Source organism: Cottoperca gobio, chromosome 6 (genome assembly GCF_900634415.1).
Source record: "Cottoperca gobio chromosome 6, fCotGob3.1, whole genome shotgun sequence".
NCBI lineage: Eukaryota > Metazoa > Chordata > Actinopteri > Perciformes > Bovichtidae > Cottoperca > Cottoperca gobio.
In genome coordinates, this window is record NC_041360.1 from 10,725,563 (window position 1) to 10,749,496 (window position 23,934).

Here is a 23,934-nt window from a genome sequence, read left to right on the forward strand (position 1 = left end):
TCAAGTGTGAATTTGATGGCATTGAGTCATGCGACCTCTCACCAAGAGATTAAGTTTAATATGCTGCAAGGCACATTGAAACTTGAAACACGTGTGTTAATGTGTGTGTGTCGCCTCCTCTCGTGTCTGCCAGGTTTGGTTTCTACAAATATATGAAGATGGATGAGGAGGAAGATGACAGACCGTTCTTTTTCCCCAACCCAGATGGTAACTAATAATGAACACACACTCTACCAGTCACACACATATATATACACACACATTTACACACACTGTTTCAACTTTGTGTGTCCTTCTTGTGTACCAGATTTCCTCGACGAAGAGGAAGTGGTAGACGTAGAGGACGAGGCAGAGATCGTTGGCACGCAGTCGCCCAAGAAGCCCTCTCATGCGAGCCAGTCGAGCCACACCTCCAACCCCTCGCATCAGCACTCAAAGTCTGCGCCAACGCCAGCTGGCAGAGAAGGGGAAGAAGAGGAGGAGGACCCTGAGGAGGAGGAGGAGGAGGAGGAGGAGGGAGTAGTCAAAAGTATCATACGCCGCAGAGAACGCAGACACTTTCCTCACAGAGATGGACAGATGGGTAGGGATCTGGATTGGGGAAGAGATCATACAAATGTGAGACAGGACACCAGGAAGGAACTTGAAGAGCCCCAAACCAGGGGGCTTCAGCCTGACATGGACAGTGTTGTCCGGGCTCGCACCCTGTCTTGGATCCGCACTGGTCCTGCAGAGTTGAGCCCTGGCAGAAAAGGAGACGAACAGGTGGTGGAGGGGAGAAGGGAGCTGAGACTCTGCCGAAACTGAGCAAGTCTTCACTCCTTTTCCCCCAAAAGTCCTCCCTCTCCGCCCTTGCCAGCCGAGCCAAGCTGATACTCAGCAACTCCGCCCACAGTAACAACCGCCATGATAACAACAACAAGCTTGCTGGAAAGAAGAAGGAGAAGAGGGAGGAGAACAAGATCTACATCACCAGGCCTCGCCCTGCCAAGGAGCGGGAGAAGGAGAGGGAGAGGGAGCAGCGTCGAGAGAGGAGGGAGGAGAGGGCATCTCGCCACCCTAGAGAGGTGTTCCCGGGGGTCTTTCTGTACCAAACTGGGAAGACGACAAGGCTGGTCAACCGGGGAGCCAAAGAACATGTTGGGAGACAGAAGGGCAGAAGTCTTGTTAATGCCCCTCAGCTCTGGCCCAACCCCCCAACAAAAGAGGGTAAGTCATCTCCTCACAATGGAAGCATCAACACACAGAATGAAAGTGTACAGAAGTCTGCCCACAGGGCAGCGGGGGCAAAGCAACCAATGAAAAGCAAGAGGAAAGGAGATCACCGGAATTTAAAGACTACTGATGCACCCAGCAAAGGGGACCCACTAACCCTACAATCTCATCATCAAGACCTCACTCTAGTTACCCAGCAAAGGCTAAATTCCACAGAAAACATGCTCAAAGGTCAAACACGGGTCACCTCCTACCTCAGGACCTCCGAGATCACAGAGTCCCAGCAGCAGCCAGACCCGGTCCCTAACCCGGCAGAACTCGGCCAGGATACAAACCGCTCTAATGCCGAGCCCGACCCTGATCCCGAGCCAGAACCAGAGGAGGGCGAGTTGTCGGACTACAGCTACGAGGAGGTCGAGGCTCGGCCAGGTTGGGCAGAGGAGAGCATCAACTGGCAGAGGACCTTCTCAGTCAATCCGATGGACTTTGAGCTGCTGCGCTCTGACTGGAATGACCTGCGCTGCAATGTGTCTGGCAATCTCCAGCTGGCAGAGAGTGAGGTGGTGGACGTGCTGGCGCAGTACATGGAGAAACTCAACGAACGCAACGGAGGGTGAGTAGAAAGGGGAGGGAGGGAGAGTAATGTGAGACTAAAAGAGGGTTTATGTTTCCCTGCAACCTTGTGTAAATTCAAATGTGGGTTCTTATACCAGCCGTTATGTAAAACAGGAAGTAATTTGGCTGAGAACATATTTGTCATGCCCCGGTGCGTTGACTTTATGTTAGGAGTCCTCTATGTGCTGATTACCATTTTCTGCAGCAGTGTATAAAAACCTTGATGTTGTTTGTGAAAAGTATCTTGGCCACTCTGTTTTCATTTTCATTTTACCTCAAAATCACACCACACTGACTTAACTCGCCACAGATAATGGGTCTGCCTACAGTTAAGCAATAATTATTCCAGTTGTGCGAATGATATAAGGAACAGCGCTTTCTATTTACATCCTAAGCCTCTAAGCATATTATATTCCAGAGCATGTACAACGTGTGCATGTGTGCTTTCTTAAAGGGGACACATGCTAATTTTAGGTTCATACTTGGGTTTCTACTAGAACATGTTAGCATGCTTAAATGTTCAAACAACACATTACTTTTCTCAGACTGTCTGTGTGAATAAAGCTACATTTCCTCTCTGTCTCAAACACGGCATTTTAGCGCCTGTCTCTTTAAGCGCCCTCCCGAATAAACGTATTCTGCTCTGATTGGTCAGTGTTTGTGGGTCTTGATGTGATGTGCAGATGTGAAGTAACTGTAACAGCACTGTAGCGGCATGTTCTACCTATATATATATATATATATATATATATATATATATATATATATATATATTATAATAGTGACATCACAACCTTATGTAAGTCCTGGCGGCTCATTTAAAGGCACAGTTTCTGAATACGGCTGTGTGCATTTCTCCATGGATTGAGCGTTTTAATACTTTAATAGTATTTATATAGCTGGACCTGCTTTATAAACAAACAAGACAGAAAATCTCACTTTTTACAATATGAAAAAGTAAAATCCTCTCTGCCCCAGGATCTACACCCTGCTGCGAATCGTCAACGTTGAGAAGCGGCGCGACTCGGCGAGAGGGAACCGTTACCTCGTGGAGCTGGAGCTAATGGAGAGAGGCCGCAGCGTGGTGCGTCTGTCAGAATACATTTATCTGCTGCTCCACCGCAGCAGGCAAGGAGAGGAAAGTCTAGAGAACACTGACTTTGCCCCGGCCTCTGCACCAGCTTCGGCCCCATCCGCTGCCACATCCAGCCTCACCACCCCACCGCCCCCTCCCTCCACCAGGCCCCCCGCCCGGCCCGGAGCGACCCCCTGGAGCACCGCCTATGCTAAGCCTCTGCTCTGCCAGCCGGTCATGCTGCAGTGGAGGAGAGATGTCATGGTGCACTTTGTGGTGCCAGGTCAGTCAAAAGTGGGACTTCGGCCAACTTTCAAAACTGAATAAATAGTATAGAAGCAGCTTCTGAACTCAGATTATTCGGGCTTTATCTACTTTTCCCTTTGTTCTTACTGTCCTTCAGTGAAAAACCAGGCTCGCTGGGTACAGCAGTTTATCTCTGACATGGAGAATCTTCATCGCCAGACAAAAGATGACAATTTCAGCATCATCATCGTCGACTTTGAGAGTGAAGACATGGACGTGGAGCAGGCACTGAGAGAGAGCAGTGTGCCAAGGTGTGTGTGTATGCAACACAATCAGATGTGTAAAAGGAGAATTTAGAAATATTTTTGAATATTGTTAAGGCTTCCAAGTGACGTGTGTGTGTGTGTATGTATGTATGTTTTGACAGATATGAGTATCTGAGGAGAGAAGGGAACTTTGAGCGCTCAGCAGGACTGCAGATCGGAGTGGACACTATTGAGGTTAGAGAAACAAACACACAAGACAACAATATGCGAGCTGGCAGGAAAACACTCACTGAAGGTCAGCCACTCACACTCACACTGACCACGTGACCTTTACTGATGGACAGACAGAAAGAACACTCGTGCATAATGAATACATCACTGCTACGTCCGTCTGTCACGGGCTGTGGATCTGGCCCTTACCTCCGAGCCTCCTGCTTGCCTTCGCCCTCTCCCAGCACATATGGGTGACAGGGAATCGCTTAGACAGTTAGCTGCATTTCCTCTGTCATGTGTATGCCAAAGCTGTCACATCACTTCCCTTTCACAGGTTATTTGTGTGCATGTGCCCTTACGCCGCTCTCTGGCTGTCTTTCTGTCACACACACACGCACCCCCACCCACCCACAGGGGCGTAGAGCGGCTGGAAATTTGGACAGACGTTGATCCGTCAGTTGAGTGTCAGTGCTGTCACAGTGGGATGACAGGGCCGTCACTCATGTCAGAATGACCCGCAGTCTCTGAAAGTGAAGACATACCTCTGATGCTGAGCTCAGACTTCTCCACTCCTAAAATTCGATATTAGCCGTGTGTGAGCATCCACAGAATCCTCACACTGACTCACACACACACACACTTCTTCTTCGACATAGGAAAGATGTCGAGATTATTTAGATGTAATGAATGTGTGTTTGTGTTTCCTCTTGCAGGATGGTCACAGCATTGTGTTCCTGTGTGATCTGCACATCCACTTCCCCCTCAACATCTTGGAAAGCATCAGGAAGCACTGTGTGGAGGGGCGCCTTGCTTTCGCTCCCATCGTCATGAGACTCAGCTGCGGCAGTTCGCCACAGGAGCCTGATGGTAACACACAACAAAATACACACACATTACACGCATGCAGGCACACGTCTGCGCTCATACAGGAACAATCACACTTGCGTATTAACATAGTTTTCAAGTTTTTTGTTCGACCCGTCACTCAAACTCATTCCCCAGATCCAGACAGCTACTTTGAATTCATAATAACAGGATTTCAATTAACATGCATAATAAAGGCTCTTGCATCAGAAGAGGCTGTTGAAGCAATGGGACCAATATTTCCTTTTAACTTTCTTTTTGTTCTTTCCGCAAGGTTACTGGGAGGTGAACGGCTTCGGCTTGTTTGGAATCTACAAGTCTGATTTCGATAAGATTGGCGGGATGAACACAGAGGAATTCAAAGACCGCTGGGGTGGAGAGGACTGGGAGCTGCTGGACAGGTAACTCAGCAACAAGCTAACACAGTAGCCCTGCAATGAATATTATTATACTGTCATACACTGCTTTATTTCTTCTTCATCACCACAGACCTCGAAGTCTTGACACATATCTATGTTGTCCAAATCGTCAGTCGCAATCGACCCTTGTGGGTTAACCCTTTCAAACACAGAATCAGCCCTCGGCGTGAAAGCAGTGTTAGAAGGTTACAGAGTTATTTTTGTTGAGACTGTCAGAGAGACGTTGACTCAACTCTATGGTAACGTTTGTTAGTTAAACATTATATGCTTTTTAATGGTAGTTATGTTGTATCTGATTGCATCATGTTTCTTGAATTGTCACTGTTGTAGCTCAAGTGTAATGGTAATTGTCAACTTAAGCAATGAAGATAGGGTACAAGTGCAGGACCGAAACAGCATATGAAGAAGAAAACCGAGACAGTCTGCACAATGAATATTGTAAGCTCCCAGCATTGAATGTTCAGTGTGTGGAAATGCTTCTTTTAGGAACATCAAAAAAGGCTTCTGCTACCAAAACATGTTGCAAGAATGAGCTATCTTTGGGTATAGAAGCAGCGAATAATTGAGCAAATAAAACTAAAACGTTTTGCATGTTTAGATACCACCCAAATGTAACTTGGCTGAACTTTTCAAGCCCTTACCAAACAAGTTCACACAATGCTCATTAAGCCTATTGACGCAAGGGAAAGCTTGACTTTAATCCTTCTTCTGAGCATTCACTTCAGAAACTTATCTTCTGCCATACTACGAGCTTCTTTACTATGGTCTCTCCCATATGATATGATAGATGTGATATGGTACTCTCACTGCCAGATGGGGGAGACAAAAGTTCCACAATCCAGCTTTGATAAAAGAAAAAAAAAAGTGTATTATCAGACTATTGACGACAGTCAGAGTTACTGGTCTTCAGTATTTTGGACATGACTCAACAACAGTTGTTATGGTTGTTAACCCAATATTTTCTACCAGATGAAAATAACCAGCGTTTCTCCCTCCCACTTCTTCTAGGGTATTGCAGAATGGTTTGGAGGTAGAGAGACTACGCTTGAGGAACTTCTTTCACTACTACCACTCCAAGCGAGGCATGTGGAACGCCCAAAACAAGAAAACACCTAAGGGATAGCGCCCCCTGCTGGTCAGAGGATTCTGAACCTACCTGCAGATCCACTGTGTGTGTGAGAGAGAGACCTGTAGGAGCTCGCTCACTGCCTGAACTCTGCCTTTATTTGAAACAGGCTCCTTTCAGGAACGCCTTTGTTTCACCATCGGCCCCTCTCGTATGCTTGTCTGTATGAAGAGTCCAAATCTGAACTTTACAAGCGAGCCGTTTACGCAGACAGCCCTGAGTCATCACTTTGCCTCACTGACTCAACTACTGTACAGAGAGAAGAGAGTTATTTTTGTTCTCCTTCTCTCTGTCCTTTTTTTGGTGCAATGTTTTCAGACAGACTGGAAAGCAGCTGTTTTTGTGTGTTTGTGTGTATGCTTGGGTATGTACATATATAAGTGTGTGTGGGTGTGTTGCCGCTTGAGTGAGCTTATGATGAGAGGAAGCACCTTTTTTCTAACAAGGAGATGTGAAGACAACCTAAGATCTTTTTTTCTAACACGCTCTCACGTGGGAGCCTAATAGAATGTGTGTCAACATGTTGTTCAGATAGATCCACACATGGTGGCGTAGATCGAGTAGAGGAACTCTGTCTTTGGTAAAACCAGTAATTCTAAATACATCAACTACTACCTGTTGGATATCATTAACCAGTATGAGGTGCTGACGTTCTCCTGATATTATGAAACAAAGAAAGTTTTTGAATCAGAAAAGCCCTTTTCCAAACAGATACTGACAGATATGTCATCTTTATATCTCTTTCTGTCCCTCTCTCTCCCTCTGTATCTTTTTTATCTTCATCTCGTTTCTTATCTGTCTGTTTCAATGTCAAGAAAATTTGTTTTTGTATCTGTTGAAACATTTTACGTACTCCACCCATATTAATGCTAGCTATCAGATATGACTTGATTAATTTTGTTTCATTAACTGTTTGTTCTGCTGTTAAAGGGGTTTTTCATTGTCCTGTCCTGAGTAAGGATGCACTAATATTTGGGGTGCTATTTCCTGTTCTAAAACACAGTTTACACCGTTTAACTCTACTGACGGTATCCTTCATTCCCTCCACATCTCTTAACTTATTATTGTCAACTGGAACATAACACTGTAACAAGGGGGAGGCAGACAACATTTTTCTGGCATTTGATTTAATGTCGTCACTTTGTATTAAGCATTTTCAGAGTTTAGAGTTGCATTTCGAATATTTGAGTTTGAGGGATTGAAACTCTATCTCTGGAATTAAAATACCACCAAGACAGGGAATGCTTACCTGCCGAAAACACTCTTCTTTTAAGCTTGCCCAAAGCTCCAACAGAAGGGAGACCAGTTCATGTGTTGGACACGATGTGGCAAGGCATGGCTGTTTCACAAATGTGTGCCTTTATCAGGGTTTGGCTGCAGGCAGTTTTTAAACGACTCTAATGACAGAAGAGGGCAAGGGACAGACAGAAATACACAGTTATTTATCAGCAGGCTGTAATGTCACTGTAAATTTAGATACACTGTAAAAGAGGGAAATATGGTTCTCTTCAGTGGATTACAGAAGTGTCAGTGTGTTTGTTATATTACCTTAGAAGCAGGAAGGAGTGGTCTTTGCGAGCCAGTTACCCCATTGGTGAGATACACAGAGATGGTACTAATGACTACTGAGTGCAATCAGGAGGTGTGATGGAGACTCACTGGCAGCTGCAGTCCAGCAGGACCCCACCTGCTCCCGTTAGTTTGGCTGGAGGCTGGGCTCCTAATGCCTCTGTTTATGCAACATGGTACTTATATTGATGGAGAGTGGCTGGAGGGCTCAAGGCTGGACATATATGTGGATGAGAGTTAATGATCTGTTATTGACTATATGATTGTCAAAATGCCCTCCAAGACCATTTCTTTGCCTCAACAGGGAAATGGTCTATACTGTACGTCATTTAACACTGACATGGGACTATTTAAAGAACAAAAGAAACACATTAAATATAAGACTATATATATGACAAACATAAAAATGAAAAATAGGAATATACATTCCAAGGTAATTTCTGTGAAATTGTTTTGTAGAGATAAAGGTTTTAAGAATGTATTGTACTTTTATTTTGATTTGTTGTTTTTTTGCAAATAAAATTTTATGCTTACATCCAGATTATTTTTCAGATGCTTTTTTTTTTTGCTTTGTTGTAAAACCTTCTTGAAAAATATCAGCTACCACAACTCTATTCCCTGTCTGACCACATGGTGGTGCTCCACCCATACATACTGTACAGACTGTGTTGTATGCAGGCACACAGTGGTTGAATGGCTTTAAACACATGACGATTAAGAAAGAATATACATATTTTCAGCAGGGGATGGGTCGGTACAGTGTAGGAGAAATGACGCGATATGAGTCAGTAGAAAAAATCCCCCTCCTACACACTCGCTTGCAAACACAAACCCTGTCTTGGATCACTTCCTTTATGCAAACAATTCAACTGTTCTTAACCGAATATAAGAAGCTCATCCTGATCATGCCAGTTAAGTGACATGATGAGGCTTTTTTTTGGGTTGTATCAAGCTCAGTGATTAGATTATACATAAAGTATATTCAGATAGTTTAAGAGATGTTCTAATTGATCACTTACAGCACATTTTGCCAAGATTTGAACAGGCCCTGGTGCACTTTTATTACTAGCTACAAATATAAAGTACATATGACATAATGTTTAAACCCTCTGCAACCCTCACTCTGCTTTTACTCTCTGGAGCTATCCAATTTCCTTTCTAAGTTAAATTGATCTAATATCACATTCATTGTGCTTTATGACCTACGCAGAGAGAAAGACAAACATTACGAAACTAACATTTTGAATTCCAACAGAGCTGTTTTGTTTTTAGGGCCACGTTAAATCATTTGCAGAGTTTTTCTTTTGAGTTGTTGATCCCCCCTGTGTGCCACTTTGCTCTGGGTGGTGGTCTGCCCTGAGCATGCACGCACACAGAGAGACCATGAAGTAAGCTATGTCCACACCACAGCTCCATGAGGTCTGGATGAGGCAAATGCTAACTTCTTGTGATCTCCTCTACGCCTTGTGTGTCTTCTGATCTCATTTAGAGGAGTTTTGACTAACTGGGGAGGCAAACTGCACTGAAAGGTAGACTCCCTCCTCAGTTCCCCTGACTGAGTGATTCATAGACCATGGTGTGTGTGTGTGTGTGTGTGTGTGTGTGTGTGTGTGTGTGTGTGTGTGTGTGTGTGTGTGTGTGTGTGTGTGTGTGCGTGCGTGCATGCGTGCGTGCGAGAGAGAGTCAGTATTTCCACTTACATATAGTATGTCCTATAACATACAGGTCTGTGTATATGCAAGAAAACACTCATTAAGCCACTTTCACAATGTGTTGCAGTCTCACCGGCATGTTCGGCCCCAAACCCATTATGTAATAATTTTGGATTTTGTCCCAAGTGGAGGCACACACCCTACCTGTCTATGTGAGTGTGGAGTGATGAGACACAGGTAGTCACAGGCCTCGTCAACATGTTTGCTTTATTTGATCTCAAGCATGTTCGAGTGCCTAACGAGAAACAACAAACAGGGACTTGCAATACTTCAAAACTGAAGTTTCGTAAGAGGACTTGCTCAAAGTCAGCTCAGAGCTGACACTTTTTTGACATTACCTCCGCTAAGCTGTACTGAATGAGCACAGCGTAGTGGACTGGGCTACGAACTACATGAGCCAGAATTCAATTAATTAATGTTTTTAAAAAGAATTATTATTATAGCTATTACAACACATCTGTCTTCCTTACAATCTTAAATAAGCTCTTGAAATGCACTTTCAATGAAAAGCCTAATCAAATCAAAGTAAACACTACTCCACCTCTTGCATAATTACCAAGAGCTTTACAGATTGAATTTCTGTTACAGGTGAGAGATTGGCTAATGTGCAGGCAGCTAGCCAAGTTCCTCAGAATAAACATGAGGAGATAACTGAAATCTGCTTGGTGTGCAGTTTGGTTCCAGGTAATTTCCCAAGACCCTTTAATATGTATTCTATCACAGGACTAGTTAAATGTGTTAATTAGATTATTAGAAGTTATTATATTGAATCGCAACAAGTAGTTAAAATAATAATTACCTATAAAAAACAAATGAAGACTAAGCAAATGTGTGAAAGAGTTGAAGTAATTAATGTCCGTTATTATAAGGATTTTTTTGTGAATGTGTAGAAAACTCAAACGTGGATGCAAATACAACCATATGTGAGTCACATGTTGAGAGAATTTGTTTGAGGCCAAACTACGTTTACGTATTCTCCCAAATGAATAAGGAAAGAGTTGGAGTTTTGATTGGCTGCCCACAGAAGTCGGCCCTCTCCTGATTGGTGCTCGTGCTGCTTCCGTGTTGTCATTCAGCAGCGGTCCCTCCTTTCACACATCTGTAGCTGAGTGTCTCCGACAGGCTGTTCATGAACGAGCACCGGGACGGGAGAGCGATGAGGTAATCTCGGACTTCTCCAGGGTTATCTACGAAAACGAAACAGTTTCGGTCTTCTGAGCGACTACACAGGGCATGTTGTGACACATTAACTCGGGTCTGGCTGTATTCAGAGAGCGGGGAGACACTTCGTCGTGTTTAAATACTTTGGTTACTGGAGGAAAGTTTAAATCCCTCCGCTGCCCGGGGGAAAGGTGAGACGGGTGCGACTTTAATTTCCCCAACTGTCCCGTTTGTTATCGACAATATAGGGTGGTTTTGATAATAATAACAAATAGCTATCTACCAAGATTTTATCTGCGCGTGCAGTTGTGTTGTTTCGCTATACTGCACTGAACTCCTTTTAGCAGCATGTCTGACAAGTGTGCCGCTGTGTAACCAGTTCTTCCAGCTCTGCGGGGAGTTTCGACTGCTGCTTGATTGACTTCTGGTAACACTTTGACGAGGTTTGCCGCTCTTCTAAAACACCCTTGTTCAAACAATTTCACAATAATGGCTGGTTTGAGCAATGTCCACATGAAAACCCTGGAGGACCTGACCCTGGACTCTGGCTACGGGGCGGGGGACTCCTGCAAATCCCTCAGCCTGTCCTCCTCTAAGTCAAACTCTCAGGCCTTCATGACTGTCCCTCACCGGGGCAATTGGTGGTACTACTCCGGCTCTATGAACAGCAGGAACAACAGCTGGGACACGGTCAACACTGTCCTCCCCGAAGACCCGGAGGACATCTTCTCCAAGTGTCCCCGCTTACCTGAGTTGGAAGAGTTCCCCTGGACCGAAGAGGAAGTGGCCAAGATACTTCGCAAAGTGGCTGGGAGTGTGAGCTTTAAAGGGGGACCTACACCTGCGTTCTCTCCGGAGGCTGTGAGGCGGCTGTCCGCTCTCCTCCGCAGGGCTCTCATCCGCATCTCCAGAGAGGCTCAGCGGCTCAGCGTCATGCACTGCCGCTGCACGCGCTTCGAGGTGCAGAGCGCCATGAGGCTGGTGCTCAGCTGGTCTTTGGCCGACCACTGTGTCTCTGCTACGGTCAAGGCTATCTCCATGTATAGTATGAGCGCCGGGGAGCTGCTGAGGAAGGGCAAGTCCGCCCGCTGCGGCCTCGCCTTCTCCGTGGGACGCTTCTTCCGCTGGATGGTTGACACCCGCATCTCCGTGCGCATCCATGAGTATGCAGCTATATGCCTGACCGCATGCATGGAAGCTCTGGTGGAGGAGATAGGAGCCCGGGTGCTGATGGCCGAGAGGGGTCATTCAGGGCCGGATTCAGGGCCAGCAGGCGCCCCAGTGAGCGCAGAGACCCTGGAGGGGGTGGTGAACAATGATGCGGAACTGTGGGGAGTCCTGCAGCACTATGAGCACCTGATCTGCGGGAAGAACGCCAATGGTAAATATATGCTATGTATTTTTCGTTTAGTGCACTAAAAGCAACATGCTGTCTAGTTTTCCTGTGGGAAAATTCAAGCAAATGAATGCTTTCAGTATGTTTTGTTGTGTGGTGATGGATGTCAAACTTCACCCAAAACTTTTTATTTCTGTCACACACCCTTCCATACTGCTGGTCACTACTTTCCACTCCCTCACAGTATGGAAAGGGTGAAGTGTGGCCTGCTGCTGGATACAATAGAAGCTCTTTGTGCGTGAGATTTTGATGGATTCGTTGCTAATTTGATTTGTCATAATAGGAACAAACTGAACATCTGATACGAACAAAGAAAGTATTTTCTCTCTGACCAAGGTCGTACCAGGAGAAATGAATCCTGGTTTCTGTGTTGAACAGCTAAATTTGATTTGAACAACTTCCCTCTCATCGGTCAGCTACACGATTGAGTCCTCACATGTCACTGTTGTTCTGCTGTTGTGATTTGGGGGCGCAGAGAGCCTTTAGAGCACAGGCAGGAGGCTTGTCTGTTGACACAGCTCTCAGTTTACGCTGACTTCACCTCTCATCCTCCTGCTGTGTTGGCTGCACTTCTTTCAAATACTCCCCTTCCATTTCCTCATCCCGCTCTCTTCCTTTTGGACAAATCCCTTTTACCCACCACAATCTCCACATATCTTCCATCTCTCTCCCTCCTCTCTATTGCAGCTCCAGCTGTGCATCCTGCTCCTTGTCCATTTGTTTACTCCACCCTCACATCAATCCTAAATCAACTCTCTTTCCCTTCCCTATTTATCAAACCCTTGTAGACTCATAGAACTCCTTCTGTGGCAGTTTTTGGCAGCCCAGTGTTGAGTTGATTCATGAGCTTGTGTTCGGACATTGTAACCAGCCTTTGTTTGTGGCCTGCTACCAGCTCCCTGGAGCAGAGCTTTTCACTACAGCACAATGGCCTTTTGTTGTGTGATCGTGCAGCTTATCCCAACACAGAGGGAGTGAAAACAAATCCTGGGGAAGCTGGGCATTCGTATCCACGTATATACACATGTACATAACGGAGAAATAAAATAACTGGCGATAGTCATTATGACAGGGCCCCATTGATTTAAGTTAAGACGTTATCATACAGGAGCACCTTTCTGTGTGAGCATGGCATGCACGTGAAGAGGAGGTTAATGCTGTTAACACTGCCAGGTTTGAAATTGCTTCAACACTTAATCGCACACACTCATTCACTGAAATAATTACATTTCATATTGTGTGCAGCTTTCACTGGTTTCCTCATAATGTGCAATCCATTTTAAATAGCAGCTTTTGTCCCAGTAGTTCTATTTTGGTGAGTTCTGTAATAACAACAGACCATTATTCTGACCACCCCAGCTTTTTATAGGCCTAAAACCAGGCTGTGCAAGCCACATGCCCCTCTACCACCTTACCACCTGACACCCCACACCCTAAACATTGCTTTCAGCAGCCCCCCCTGAAGTGCCCCCCCCCCCCCCCCCCAGGCACCACCACCATCAGTGTACACAAGAGCAAATATCCACTTTCTGCTCTTAAACCAGATGGTCTCAGAACGGGCGGGTAGACTACTGATCATATGGGAGGGGACAGTCTGATAAATACGCCTCCCTCTTGATTTCTCTCCGACTCTTTCTCTTTCTCAGGGGCTGGCCCACATCTGGAAGTCTTTAAGTCAGAAATGACTTCTACGGCTCCAATAACAATTCTTAAAACTCCCTCACTCCACTCCTCATGCCCTCTCATGCTCACTCTCTCTCTTGGCTCTCTTTTTTTGTCTTTGCTAGTGCATTCACATCCACTTCATCTTTATCTGTTTATTTCTTCTGGTCTACAGGGAGTGCATTAGAGGAACCCGGTTGTGATATGCCAGGATCTTATTCATTGCTCATGTACACACTTGCACGAGCACATTCACGTACACACACACACACACACACACACACACACACACACACACACACACACACACACACACACACACACACACACACACACACACACACACACACACACACACACACACACAGAGAGGTCTGTTTTGCATGTGTTCAAATGGCTCCATAGCACTGGTTGAACTCACTACATAGTCCCACTATACAGAAGAATCCATTTGTCATTCATTTCTTCTCAAAAGGAAATAGCACAAGCTTCCTGGTACAATTTGTATTGATAGTACTGTGGGGCATTTTAAAGTGCAGACTAGTAGCTTTACTAATGGACAGTGGAAGTGGCTATGAAGCGATTGGTCTTTATGGCTGGCACTAAGATGTCTTTTAAACTCTTGTCATACCCGGCAGAATAGTTTTCCAACTACAGCCCCATTTGAGTTTTGCAATGTTCTCAGATTTGTTTTTGATTTATTTCCCAAGTTAGCCATTGAAGCAGTTGTCCAATAGTTAAACATACAACCTAGTGATTTGACAACAAGGGGATCTAAGCTGCATTCAAGCTTTGCAGTGGAAGATTGTGGTTGTAAAGGGCTGCTCTATGGCTTGAATCTCTACTACTGTATGAAACTAAAGCAAGGGTCTGACAGAGAGCATTCATGCTGCGCCAAATTTACCTGGATAAATAAACTTTGATCTAGTCCAGTACTAACAAAAAGCAAAGTTCAGTTTCTCTGCTCCATCTCTATAAAGGTAGTGAAAAGGGCTGTGAGTAATGGGTTTGGGGTGCACTGAGAGAGCAGGACATATGATTTGCTGCTCAGTATTTCCCTAAATATGTATTTAGCCCAGAAAGAGGCGTGGGAACAGTGGGCAGAAAGATGCAGGGAGAGCAGCCCAGCACTGTGGTCACACAGATGGGGAAACCAGCACTCTCAAAATACACTCCCTGCTCCACAAATCTGGATCAGGATGAAATACAGTTTTGGAAAACCAATCAGGACATTGATATTATCTTGAAATAGACTCAAGTTCACCCTTGTGTTATAGGTGTGCTGCAAATTTGGCCAGGCTCGAACAACTGTACAGAAGAATTTAGGTTAACATTGTGAGCCCCAGCAGGTCAGTGTGTATACAGAATTAAGACCATAGGTAAGTAAGCTTTAGTGGATAATAAGGGTTAATCCATCACAAAATACTACAATTTATGTTATGTGTGTGAGTGTTATGTGCGGGTACCACCTCAGGCTACACACACACACACACACACTGATGGTCCATGTCACTGTTTGCTCTGGCTTCTTGTCAGGTCCCAGCTGTTAAAACACTGAACCATTAGAGTGCTGGTGTGCACATGTGTTTAAATGTGTTCATCTGTGGGTAAATGCACTTGTGTGGGTATATAGACTATTCCTGGAAATCTGTGAGTAACCCTTTTACAGATATGACACTGCAAAGGATTTTTCAAGCTATTACAAAACCGATGACATGGATTAAGGAACCTCACATTGATTTCACATCCTTTGATGGTCATTTAGTTTCTTTTTTTATTATTAACAATCAAAATCAAATAACCGTCTTAACAGATGGTATACTCCCCTGTGTGTAACCCGTCTTTACTCACTCCTCTCTCTTACTTTAAACTTCACAGTTATTATTTTGATCTCAAGCCACACTCCTCCTATTATATTACAGCAGCATGAAACTGTTTACATTAAAGCACTGACGAGGAGGAAGCAAAGAAAGATGGGGATTACAGAAAAAGGGCAGTGGACAAAAATAGTGATCGCAAACTTGAAAGCATCTGTGCCTTTACATCTTGATTTATTCTTCCTATTCACATTCTTGGAGAGTAGTGGTTTAGTTTATCCAGAGGGGACAGGAAAGTTCAGATTGGTATTGAGCCTCTTTGGCTTGCTTGAATTGGAAAATGTGCAGCCAGTGTGTCACACGTGTAACCACAGAGTCCTGGCTACAGTTCTTGAGGGAATCTGTCCTGCACGTTGGTTTGAGGTTGCAGCCTAATGAGGGAAGCAGGAAGACTGGCTGGAAGATGGCTGGAATCTTGGGCCGCCAGATTAGTGCATTGCCTGGATGCTAGCAATGGTTTTGTTGAAAGGAACCACTGTGCATCATCTCTGTGTGAAGTCTGGCTGAGAGACGGCTCTGCCACATGCACCTGTGTTGACGGCTGGCTAGGTCATTAGAACAATGAAATCTGAGTGTGAGGTGTTGAGGGTCGTAGGTTAAATGTCTGTGGTAGTCATACCAGTATGAGCAGGTGTTTCTTAATAGAAAACTATAGGCTACAAAAATGAGGACTTGGAAAAAGGTGTGACATTTTTGCCATGAAGCCAGTGGGTACAGTTGGCAGCTCACTTTGCGATGATATAGGAGTTGTGACTGTCAATTAAATGCTTTTTTACACATTTATTTGCTGTTTCCTGTATTAAAATGAGAACTAGACCACCATGGCCCTGGACAAGTTTTACACTTCTTAGTGTTCATGAAGCCTTGGTGCTGTTAGCCTCTGAAACCTTTGAGACTAAAGAGTCAACTTTGTTTTTGACTGTGCAAGACAATCACTGCTTGTGCCTCCTTGAATCTTATTGATCTTGGTTGCCACAAGTTACCAGTCTTTTTTGTCCATCTTGCCCAGTAGCTATAGCAACATGAGCCAAAAAAGGAAAACGGGGGAAGTAGGCGACATAACCGATAACAATTCAACATTGGGTTTAATATGTTAGACTGAGGTTGAGGTGCAAGAGAAAATGTTATTTAACTTTACTGCCTAGACAGAGGATCCACAAGGATGAAGAGCTAATGGCCTTTCTTCACATAGCATTTAGCTCCTGCAGCTCATATTGTTTTCTCCCACTGACTGGCATGCTGCTAGAAAATACAAGACTGTCTGACCTTTACATAAAAGTGAAAACATTACCAAAGACTTGGGTGAGTTTTATGTGTTGCTGAAATGTCCTGAGGCAAAAATACATTTGCTGAAGTAAAGTTTCTAAAAAAAAAAAGGTAGTAAATAAAGCCTGATGAATTGAAGAAAGAAAGATATTGTGTTTCTGGAAATTCATGTGTAACCTGATGACAAAGTGTAAATCTCAATACAAAACATACTGTAATTGTGACTTGAAATGCAAAAAAGACCACGTGCATAATAAGCTACTCTGTTACAGCAGTTATTGTACCCACCCCAGACGTAAACAGTGCAGCCAGTCACTGCTACTAAAATACTATCCATCTAACAAACTATACCACCCTCTTACTCAGTTATTTATGTCAGAAATGGTTTGATTAAGTGTTACAGCATATGGTTTGCAAAGAAAAACACATATACAGTACTGCATTCAGTCTTCTAATTTGGTTGTTTCTGTGGCAAATGCAGATCCGTTCCACCTTGCTTTTAAACATTTGTACTCTTTGAGTCTCTGTCAAACCACAAATCATCAGTTGTCCTGCTCCTTACCTCTGAACAATCAATGGCGACCCTCACAGTTCTAATTGCTAATACGCATTAGCTGGTATGCATCGTTTTCTCTGCATGTGTGCTGCAACACGATTGAAGTCAGTTACTGTAGTCGGTACAGAACCAATTTGTGGGTGATTTGGTTATAATATTTAAGTACACAAACAGATCAGATGGTCAGAGGGGGGGAAGTGAAGAGAGAGAGCACGGAGAAGGTTCAGAGAGTGTGCAGTTTAAGTGGAAAAAGATTTTGTCTGACCAGGGATTGGATATAATATCCCCTTGCTGTGTTCTCTGGTGAAATCAGTTTGAGGCATACTGAGTTGGCTGGATGGATCCATGGAGAGAGCATTTGAGGGAGAGATGAAGATGCAATCCCACATATCCTCTCTGTTTGGTATCCATGTAGCCAGGTTGGCCAGAGATACATCTCTGCAGCTGAGGAAGAGTTTGTGTGCATGCTAGGAAAGTGATGTTTTTTTCCTTTTTCTTTCAATTCTTAACTGTTGTTTTTGTAAACGGACTGAAAGAGAGAGCTTTTTGTGACGCTGTCAGTGACCTCTTTGTCCAGTGGAGTCAGAGCAGCAGTTTGTGGAGCCTGAATGGCAAAGCTCAGATATATTGCACTGGAAAAGCAAACACACCCGTGTGTAGAATCACTGTTGTACACATGACTATATCCTCCTCTGGCCACATTTCTTTTTTTTCACGCTTATGTACAGACAGATATTCATTTACATATACAGTACACTTGCACATGCATTTATGATCACATCAATCTGTAATAATCTAGATAAAAACAAGGACGATGCATCTCTATCTTACTGACACTGTTGACCTACAAGACCAACAGTAGCAAACAAACTCCATGGGTAGTTAAACACCTCTGTACAATGATCCCTCCCCCCTCCACATACACAGACACTCCCACTAAAGTAGAAGCAGACAAAGAGAAGAAGATGGTTTCGTTATCACTTGCATGACTACTAAGATTGTGAGTTTACAGAGGGTGGAGTAAGCAAACATTGTGTCAGTGGACAAAGTCAATCTGTTAAGGACTTCCATTCCTGCTTCTTCACTGTTGAGTGCCTTCCAGTTTGGTTTTAGATCCAAAGTTCCTTTAAATAAAAATATATCGGTAGGAATAACTGTCGTACTTCATATTACCTGCAGCTTACACTATGAAACCAGGACCAGCCTCACAGACCATCATAAGGTTGAGAAATAGTTCACAGCTTGATGTTTGGAAACAGTTTCTTCAACACTCCAAACGGCCAACCAATTTTCCAGAAGGAGAATTTAGAGAGAGCGAGAGAGAGAGAGGAGAGCGAGAGAGAGTGAGAGAGAGCAAGAGAGAGCGAGAGAGCAAGAGAGAGAGAGAGAGAAAGAGAGAAGAATGGAAAAGCAAACGCAGCTTATGACAGGCTTGTTGGTGAGTGTGCCAGCTTCAGTAGGCCCATCATGACAGGTTAAATGAGGTGCGTGCATGTGGTTGTGTTTGATTATGTGATATTTTGCCCTTCAGTCATAAGTAGGGCACCACAGCCTTTGACATTTCTTCTGCATGTTTTTGCTTTTAATGTCTTGCTGTCTGTCCCATCTCTGTCTCTACACTGACACTGATGCTATCTGTGCTTTTGAAAGGGATGCCTTTTTTCCTTTCTTTATTCAAGAGCATGGTCTTTCAACTGGAGAGCTTGACTCTTAGATTTCACGTTCAGATTGTATTTGTGTAGGCCTGGGTTTGCCTTTTATGTCAGCAGTGTTGATTGAGTGCAGACTGACTGATCGTTAAGGCAGGCATCTACTCACAGAGCGATGAGTGGAGACAGGGGCTGACACTCATTCTCTGTTTCTTTCTTCATCCTCCTCTCTCCCTTACCACCCTCCCCTCTCTCAACGGTCTTGTCTCTCTCCGTCAGACACTGGAATGTGTTTGTTTGTGCGTCGAGCCTGCAGTGAGCAAAAACACATAAGTAAACATCAAGGCTCAGAAGCTTATTTTAGTCCCTTTGCCAACATCACAAGATATGTCACCCCTCCCCCAATATGTGCTGATAACCAAACTGCTGTGGGTTTTGTTTAGGTCATTTAAAGTCACTCTGATTTGAGAGTGTTACTCCTGTCATGCACTATCAAACCTGGCCATCTATCTTCCAGCCTCCAAAACACAAAACCAGGCTCCTCCTGACTTCTTTTTGACTCTCTACTTTTTATCTGTCTTTTTACCATTTAAGGTTGTTCTCAACCCACATTGATTGCAATCTCTGGCACTGGCCCCTTTGGAACTTTGTCTGTTCATCTCTTCTATTTTCCTGTAACTTACCCTACTACCCATCTTTCTAATTCCCATGTTCTCTCTACAGCAAAACCCAGCCTACATTTGAATTTTATTTTCCAAAACATTTGCTTTTCCATCTGCAACCAGTGCAATCTCCTAAAAACATCACCTGTTGGGTCAAGGTTAGCCAGATAGACACGTGGTGATTAAAAATGCCACAGCGCCTCACACAGCATTTTTAGACCAACACCATGTAGGGCTTTCTGGAATTCCCTCGTCACGAGGGAAGGGGCACATTTAGAGCAGGACTATATGGAGACCACATGTGGGCACAGGAAAGCAGACTATGTCAAGACGGGACACCCTTGGCCGTAGCCTTTAATCTCTTTCTGTCGATAAGATCTGCACAGCACATGTGGACTTCTTCATGGAACCAAAATAAACAATTTGTATCCCATAGGTAACCAAAAGAAGATGTGTATTTTTTAGGGAAAGTTAGTAACAAAACATCTTTGGAGCAATGAAGGTGTTACTTGCCTCCCACACACTGAGATTTAAGAGTTAGGTATGCATAAACATATAAAGGTTTAGATAATGTTTAGGAGAGCTGGAACAGTCATCATCAGGCTGGGCTGTATTTCCGCTGTAGACTTAAGAGGCTCCTTATTACACATAATCACCATGTCTATGAGTTTTCTTTGAAAATGGCGAGGAGTATGTTTGGGTTTGAGTCTATGTTGTGTTTGTATGGCGGGGAAACTTTGACTGCCCACTCGTGAGGCTGCTGCGATAAGAATCTCAAATCTTATGCTTTGTTGCGTTACTGTGTGTCTGCCCAGGATATCACTCTTTGGATATGTTCCAACTAATTTGAGTTACATCTGTATATAACTGTGTACATGTGTGGGCACATGTCCATGTTAGTCAGTTTTGAACTGTATGTTTGTCTATCGAGCTACATCTGCCGTGTCTCTCTGTGTTGGCCTCCCGCTCTCAGTCTCTGTCTATCTGTGTTGTGGTGGCCATCTGTGTGCCACTGCACGGTCACAGACAGTGCTGGACATAATACTCTCCAGAGATGTTGGCCAAGTTTCCTCTCCAACATTGAGATAATCTGCCGTTTGAGCATTAGAGGGGTGGAGGGAGAAGATAGAAGAGGGAATTTCATGTGATGGAATTCCACATGGATGAAAGGATGCCTTGTTTGATGGTGGAATTGTCTTTGTTTCAACTTGTGTCAAACAGCTATGTCCTTGTGAAGATGTTGCTTCCCTCCAAAATATGGATGCACATTGTTTTCTCTCTGTTTTCCATGGTTTCACTTAATTATGCATGGTGCCTTGTGTCTTTCAGTATATAATGTGTGAATGTGAATTTGAGTAATAGTATCTTGTGTGGCTTTGTACTGGAAGTGTGTGTCTGTCTATGCAGCGGAGTGGAGTTTGCAGAGGAAGTTAGTCAGACAGCAGTTAAACAGACCCTGGCTTAAGCCAGGCACAGAGCGCACCCCTCAATGCTTTCTCTTCTTCTCCACCTCAAAGAGAAAAATACAGCCTCTAAAAATGCCAACATGTTCATCAGCTCATCAAACCTGATTCTGTTTAACTTTATGTAAACCCAATGGGATTATTAAACATGTTAGTATTACACATTTGTTCCACCCACGTGGCCCATAGACGCAAGTGTTACTTTTAGCTTTATTGAACAGGCGTTCTCATTATTATCCATGTGTTTCACATTAGGTGCCAGTCCATACAGTGCACATACTGTATACACATGTGTGTGCGTGTCAGTGCCCTGGCCTTATGGTGCTCCTGTTAAAAGGGGCAGTGAAGGCACTCTCAAAGGCAGCCTGAGTTAAATATATAATGTAAGACCCAGCCAAGCATTCACTCTGACAGAGGTCAAGATAGAGGAAGTTGTGGAGCTGGAGAGGTCAACATGCCTTTCTGCCATCAATGAACATCTTAACAATTCTATGCTTTGTCTTTAGTTAATAGTCTGCTTTCTGGCCATCAGTGAAGTCCTCCTACAGATGGAGCCTTTACGCAGTCCAGTCTGGTGCTTAGAAGGGGTGTGTGTGTCTGCATGATGGGGTTGAACGGGGTAGCTGTGTGAGGAGTTTAACATGGGTGAGGGGAAGGGGATTCAGCCTGAGGGTCAGCAAGTCATAAATACTGCAACAACTGCCCAGCCGGTCAGCTGAACCCCAGCTGGAGCGTAAGCCGCTTTTACTCGAGGTGGTTTCATACAAACATGTCGATAAAGATGTTTTATTTTGTTATGCAGAAAGGCTTTGTTTTGACACAAGGTCTGCAGACAGGATCCAAAGAAGAGGCAATCTGATGTCAAGAAAACAATGGAACACTTTATGGCAGTTAGAGAGGCAACCCCACATGTGAAAGCACAGGGAGCAGATGCCTTGATGCGTCTCTGTGGCTCTGATAACATTGTGGCTCTGTACCAGTGTCTGAATAGACAAAGATAACACACACAGAATAGCATTTGAACGCACACACTCTTAAAGAAAATCTAAAATCACTTGAGATAAAGACACAGACTGATAAGTAGCAAACACACAGACAGTGATGGAAAGGAATTTGCACTATCAGCATGTGGTGAGCTTTTCCCCTGTATGCAGGTGTGAAAACTAGTGCTTCTTAACCTCATTAGGAAGTCTGTGTGATATCTGCTGTGTGTGTGTGTGTGTGAGAGAGAGAAGAAAAGAGGAAAGGAAAACAGATATCGCTGACATTCATCATGTCTGGATGGATGGCTATCATCTCCAGCCCCATGCTGGGAGAGACAAACTTTAGTGGAGGCCTCTCTTCTTGTCCTGACCCCGTGGAAACCTCCCAAGTGCTCCATCTCTCTATCCTCCCCTCCCTCCCTCCCTCTCATTCTCCATTCCACTATTTGTCTCTTTTGTTTTTGCTCCCTGTGTTCCGCTCACAAGTCTTGAAATGCCATCATCATCTCCTGCAGAGGGGAGCACGAGGAAACCACTAACATTGTATCTGGTGTGTGTTTGTTTGAGAGAGACAGTGACTGAATAAAATACAGATGTCTGTATTTCTATATGCATGCTTTTGCATATGAATTCCTAACCTCTGATCATGGATAGATTTCAAAAGGCTCTGATTTCAAAACAAATTTACTTGAACCATTATGGACTTTTACAAGGTGTGGCGCACTGCGCTGTGAAGTTAACAAGTTAAGCAGCAGAGGAGAAAGGAGAAGTGTTATTAATGTGTTTTAAAATATAAAACATGTGGGGATTAAGACTCTTGTAGGTGCCAAAAGTGGTTCTAATGTATCTACCTGGCTCAGTGCTGAGAGATGGAACAGAGCAAAGTGGAGAAAGAAAGGCAGGGAGGGTTTGAGGGTCAGTGACAAGCACAGTGAAAAAAAAAGAGCAGGAGATGAACCTGCCATGTGGTTCTTGGCTCTTGTGCTCTTCTGCTCTGAAGGCCGTAATTACTCTCTGACCGGCTCGTGTTGGTAGCTGGTGTTGAGGTCAGCATTTAGCTGCCCTGCACAATGAGGTCAAGTACTATTCATGCCCCGGCTTTAGAATTTCTGAATGCAGCTCCATCTAACACTCTCTGGCTCTCTGTTTGGGCTATCTTTGTCGCAGATATGAGTGTGTGCATGTCTGCAAGCCGGTTTGTGTGTCACCACAGTCTGAAAATCAAATCAGAGAAAAACTGGCCTGCCCTCCATCTCCTATCCTCCAAACTTTCTCTTCCCTTATTTCACTTCTCTTTTCTTTCGCCCGTCTCACGGTCAGCCAGAGACTTCCCACATAGGGCTTCTGTTGAAGTCAGGCTCCCGGGAACCTGTAGCTCAGAGACGACGGCTGCTGAAGGCATCATTATATCATCCACACAAAGAAAACCAGGAGGCTGAAGCTCTATTTTAAATATGCACAGTAAACTCTGGGTATCACATTTTTGGGGAGGATGGCTGTTGGAGGTCTTCCTCCTTTTTTTCTCCATTTACTTATTGAAATACCATTACTGTCTTCATGCAGAATTGCTAATTTACACACGTTTTCCCCAACTCCTTCCCATCTTCATTATGGTTTGTGTTCTTTTCTTCCCATGTTCCTCTCTAGAGACAAAAGGTAAAACATAGCTAATTATCACCCAGCAGTTTTTTCAGGCCCTTCTGACACAGGCTGAAATTAGAGTATGGGAGTTGTCCCAGCGTAGGTAAACTGTGTGCGCGTGTGCGTGTGCGTGTGCGTGTGCGTGTGCGTGTGCGTGGGTGTGGATAGTTCAAACCCCAACCACTTGGCAAGTATTTGAATGAAATATCCCACGAGCCTCTCCTTCTGTCTGTCTAGCCATTTGTGGTCATGGGGTTTCCCGAGCGGGCAAAGCAGGGGCTGCTGTTTATCTTGGAAT

The 23,934-nt window shown here is 44.3% G+C and overlaps 2 protein-coding genes across 4 annotated transcripts in view; both read left to right on the plus strand.

The window, feature by feature from the left end:
* Window positions 1–8,149, plus strand: part of b4galnt4a (beta-1,4-N-acetyl-galactosaminyl transferase 4a) — a 136,993-nt gene extending 128,844 nt beyond the window's left edge. Inside the window, 9 exon segments of the mRNA XM_029434120.1 lie at window positions 134–207; window positions 308–757; window positions 760–1,828; window positions 2,809–3,188; window positions 3,309–3,462; window positions 3,579–3,651; window positions 4,344–4,497; window positions 4,769–4,895; window positions 5,922–8,149. Coding sequence (XP_029289980.1) covers window positions 134–207; window positions 308–757; window positions 760–1,828; window positions 2,809–3,188; window positions 3,309–3,462; window positions 3,579–3,651; window positions 4,344–4,497; window positions 4,769–4,895; window positions 5,922–6,036 — 2,596 coding nt within the window. The 3' untranslated portion in view covers window positions 6,037–8,149.
* Window positions 8,150–10,413: 2,264 nt separating this feature from the next.
* The window catches only part of abtb2b (ankyrin repeat and BTB (POZ) domain containing 2b), a 44,210-nt gene continuing 30,689 nt past the window's right edge, over window positions 10,414–23,934 (plus strand). Inside the window, exons 1-2 of one of the 3 annotated variants that reach the window (XM_029434519.1) lie at window positions 10,414–10,672; window positions 10,861–11,862. In XM_029434519.1, coding sequence (XP_029290379.1) covers window positions 10,971–11,862 — 892 coding nt within the window. In that variant the 5' untranslated portion in view covers window positions 10,414–10,672; window positions 10,861–10,970. The remainder of the gene's footprint in view (window positions 10,673–10,860; window positions 11,863–23,934) is intronic. The other 2 variants (XM_029434520.1, XM_029434521.1) reach the window with 2 other exon arrangements.